Source organism: Mus caroli, chromosome 13, assembly GCF_900094665.2.
Source record: "Mus caroli chromosome 13, CAROLI_EIJ_v1.1, whole genome shotgun sequence".
Classification (NCBI taxonomy): domain Eukaryota; kingdom Metazoa; phylum Chordata; class Mammalia; order Rodentia; family Muridae; genus Mus; species Mus caroli.
In genome coordinates, this window is record NC_034582.1 from 20,714,759 (window position 1) to 20,719,294 (window position 4,536).

At 47.3% G+C, this 4,536-nt stretch overlaps 1 protein-coding gene across 1 annotated transcript in view; it reads right to left on the reverse strand.

The window, feature by feature from the left end:
- Window positions 1-1,158: 1,158 nt before the first annotated feature.
- Aldh5a1 (aldehyde dehydrogenase 5 family member A1) overlaps window positions 1,159-4,536 on the reverse strand; it is a 27,176-nt gene continuing 23,798 nt past the window's right edge. The window contains exons 8-10 of the mRNA XM_021180175.2: window positions 3,281-3,450; window positions 1,899-1,957; window positions 1,159-1,412 (exon numbers count right to left, since the gene is read on the reverse strand). Of these exons, the coding sequence (XP_021035834.1) occupies window positions 1,207-1,412; window positions 1,899-1,957; window positions 3,281-3,450 (435 nt within the window). The 3' untranslated portion in view covers window positions 1,159-1,206. The remainder of the gene's footprint in view (window positions 1,413-1,898; window positions 1,958-3,280; window positions 3,451-4,536) is intronic.

Below are 4,536 nucleotides of genomic sequence, written 5' to 3' on the forward strand. Positions count from 1 at the left end.
CCTTTAAGCCAAGCATGAATCTCTACACATGGGGCACAGAGCCCTAAACATCATACCCAAGGCAGCAGGAGGCAGCTGGGAGCCCCTGCTGTCCATTGGCCTGGCCTGTCACCTAGCTATGGAGGATGCTGAGGCAGGACAATAAGGAGCTAAAGGCCAACCAGTGTGACGTATCAAGACTACCTCAAAAATTAAAATGAAAGGAAAAAAAGCTAGCGATAGCTCAGTGGCAGAACACATGCTAGTATGCACAAGGCCATGGACTAAACACCCAGCTCTGGAGAAGGGACAAAGCCATGGTTTCCATCCTACCAACCCGACTCTGCTGACTTTTGCCTCCAGTTTGGGTTGATTTTCTATGAGGAACAAAATGAAGCACGAGCTGTAAGTTTAAGGCATTGGAGACTTCCATTTACCCAGCTGTGGTAGAGCATGCCTGGGACCCTAGCACTTTGGAGGCTGATAGAGGAGACCTGTGAGTTTGAAAGCCAGCTAGGCTACTTAGCAAGACCCTGTCGCATAAAGCCAAACCAAACCAAGATAAACCAAAGAAAGCAAAAAAAACCAAAACCAAAACCAAAACCAAAACCAAAACAACAGCAACAAACCCAAAGCAATTCTGCTCCCAGTAATTTAAACAGCAGCCCAGAAACAAGGAGAAACGCCCCCTCATTCCACAGAGCACAGGAAGTCTGTGCGTTTTATAAAGAAGTCTTAGGAACCCAAAGCCTTTGCCACAACCCCCTGGAACAGGCAGCCAGCTGTTCATCAAAGCTGACAGGTGCCCAGGCAGGGATGCACACCTCCTCATAATCTAGCTGTCCTATTACCTCGTCTTTTTCCCTGCATTCTGAACCAAAGTTGCACAGTCCCATAAGGACTGGGGACCCACTGCCCACACAATGACTATACTTTGTGAGGTGCCAGAGGGTATGTGAACATTCACTCTGTACCTTGTCCTGAGGCAGTGGGGTTGTGCTGGGGTCTCAGGACTGGCTGGGACCCACAGCCACAGGTATATGGCATCTATTGGTCCATAGTTAGATAAGGGAAGGGTTAGGATTTACATCTAAGATATGAGGACTGGCTGGATTTTTAAAAAAATCATTAACTCTGATAACCTACTCATCTGTTGTAAAAAAAAAAAAATGGATGGAATGTCCCTACAGATCTAGGTAGTTTTATTTCTTAAAGAAGTGCAGAACCCTACAAGCCTCCGTAACACACATACTTGACCTCTAGGTACTCGTCAATGCCATACTTGGACCCTTCGCGCCCAAGGCCGGACTGTTTCACCCCACCAAAAGGACATTCCACTGAAGAGATCAGTCCTTCATTCACACCGACCATGCCGACCTCCAGCTGCTCCGCCACTCTCCAGATCTGGGCTGGGTCTTGAGAGTAAAAGTAACCTAGCAGGGGAACAAAGGGACGCAGACAGCTTGAGGAATTCTTCTGAAAGTCACACGCGCCTGCCTCTGAGGGTGCTTGCCTAGTCACAGGGACCCCGGGATTCTCCTGCTTGCAGGTAAAGAAAGGCCCAGGTTGGTTTTGTCCACATTTTCATCCTAAGAACCTTGGCCATCACGTTAAGCGTCTGTTTCTCTTTTGCTGGGGTCCTTCCCAGTCCCACTGGGCCTTTGTAAGCATGCGCGTCTGTGCTCGCTTCCAGCTCGTCAGCCCCTCCTCCTTCAGAGGGCAAGATGCTTAAGCCTTGCAGTCGGTCCTAGTTGTCTATAAACAAGCCCACATTGCTCAGTCCTGCCCCAGAGTGTGGCTGGGTGAGCCTTTTCAGCTTGCTCCTGACTGTAATTCAGAACGTAAGAGTAATGCTCAAAAGGCGGAGGTTGGCCTTTACTTGCGTCATGACGACGGTGGCCGCCAGTCGGAAAACCTACCTGCCAATCCAACCTCAGCTGCATTTGCGATAGCGACGGCCTCTTCCTCCTTATCAAACCTGCCGGAGTTAAAGCAGGTCATGAGCAAAATCTGTGAGCTGAGGAATAGAGAAACCAGCTTTATGCTCTCCCGATTCACTTCCTAAATACTGACAAGGAGGAGGCCAGAGTTGCAAAGAGATCCAAGGGGAGGAGAAATGAGTGGAGTAGAAGTGCAGACATGGTAACTCAGCCTTCTCCAAGACCTGGTAAAGCAACGTGGTCCACCTTCTCTGAGAGAGAGGGAAAAGTGGACCAACCGAGGAGAGACATCGTCAAACAAAATCCTTTAAGGAAAGGACTGCTAGGTGCAGTGCTGGCTCATCAGTTAAGAGCACTTGCTGCACTTGCTGCTCTTGCAGAGGACCTGGGTTGGACTCCCAGCACCCACATGTGGCTCACAACTCTTAACTCCAGGCCCAGCAGATCTGACATCTTCTTCTGAGCCCTTCCAGGTCCTGGATCTAAGTAGAAAACGGAATATTGTCAGACCACTGATCTGAGAATGATTATTTATTAAGGTTGGATAAAAGATTATACAAGGTTATAGTTCATTTCCTATAGACTGAGAGGATAGAGGCCTTGAGGGTATTAGAAAAATATGCTTAGAAATCGGTGGGGGAAAGTAAGTTTAGAGGCATTAAGAAATCTAAATGAGGGATTTTGATGAATTTTGTGCTTGAAATTAGGTATGGTGTATGCCTATAGGGGAGGCTAAAGCAAGAAAGTTGAGAGTTTAAGGCCAGCCTGGGTTACAGACGAGGCCTTGTTTCAAACAGACAAACACCCAAAACTAAAACCAACAATAACCACCTTCCACACCACTCAACAAAGACAAAACACAAACACCAAAAACTGGGGCTAGGACTAGGGAGATACCTGGCTCTGTTGGTAAGTGCTGAGTTCAATCCCCCAGAACCCGTATGAAAACTCAGTTGTGGTGGCCTGTGCTTGGGATCCCAGGTCTAACCAACCTACTCTACCTGGAGAGTCCTGGGTTGCAGTGAGAGACCCTCTCTCCAAGTTTAAGGTGGACAGCTCCCAAGAAGTAACACCCAGGGCTGACCTATATGTGCACCTGAATACACAAACTCCAAAATCAAACCCCAACTATCAGAAAGACGACTCTGCTGCTTGACTCTGACTGTTCAACTCTGCTATGCAGCTGACTGCATCTGCTCAGCCTTCCTACCCAGCCTTGGAAACAGCTTAGGAATCAATCTCTCAATCAATCTCTCTCTCTCTCTCTCTCTCTCTCTCTCTCTCTCTCTCTCTCTCTCTCTCTCTCAGACTAGCTTTTCCTTCCCAAGCGTCTCCCTCCTTCCACTACTGGAGGAACGTACTTGATGACTGGTGCCAGAGGCCCAAAGGTCTCCTCAGTGATGCAGAGCATGTCCCTGGTGACATTGCTGAGCAGGGTGGGCTCAAAGAAATTTCCTCCACTTTGGTGTCGCTTTCCACCCGTCACAACCGTGGCCCCTTTGGCAACTGCGTCATTCACCTGCTTCTCTACCTGAGAGATGAGAAGAAGGGCACCAGGGAAAGCTGGATAGGGACCTTTTCCAAATTGTACAATCCCCTAAAATGTTAAACAGCAGAAAACCAGTCAAGACTCGATTCCTGGGAATCACATGGTGGAAGGAGAGAACGGACTCTGGATAGCCCATCGCTTCTCTGAGCTTTGCATTTATGGATGCTGGGCTGGTTGTACGCTTAGACCACTTGTCTACTTCTGTCTGGGTTGAAGAGATGTTTGGATACATCTCAAATATAATGGCATTGCTTGCCCATGACAGATGTTCGGTCTCAGAAATGTGTTCTTAGCTGATTTCACTATTGAATAAACATCATACAATATTTTGATACAAACCCAGATGGTCTAGCATGCTGCATTCCTTGCCTATAGTGTGTGTGTGTAGGATATATATGGTATAGCCTAGTATTCCAAGGGCAACGATGAATAAGACAACCTAAGATTGAATGATGCTTAAGAGAAAGCCGACAATCCAACGGCGTTATAGGAAATCGGAGGTGATGGGTCCCTGGTTAAGAGCACTGATTGTTCCTGCAGAGGACTCAGGTTTGGTTCCTAGCACCCTTGTTGAGTAGCTGACAACTGCCTGTAACTCTAGAAGAAGCTCTAAGAACACCTAACCTCTGGCCCCCTCACTTAAAAAGATTTTTTTTTAAACATTAAAACAAATGGGACATGTGAAAGCAGAGTGGGGACAACTTGGGAGAGAAAAGGGATCAGCAAGCAGAGAGTGGGAAGGGGGAGTCGGGGCGGGTAAGAAGGAAATATGATGAAATACATGCATGAAAATGCCAAGATAAAATGCTTAATTTTAATGAAAACTTAAAAACAGAGATAGCGAGATGTGTTAGCAGGCAATAGTGAGATGGGTCAGCAGGTAACAGTGAGATGGGTCAGCAGGTAACAGTGAGATGAGTCAGCAGGTAACAGTGAGATGGGTCAGCAGGTAATAGTGAGATGAATCAGCAGGTAATAGTGAGATGAATCAGCAGGTAATAGTGAGATGAATCAGCAGGTAATAGTGAGATGAGTCAGCAGGTAATAGTGAGATGGGTCAGCAGGTAA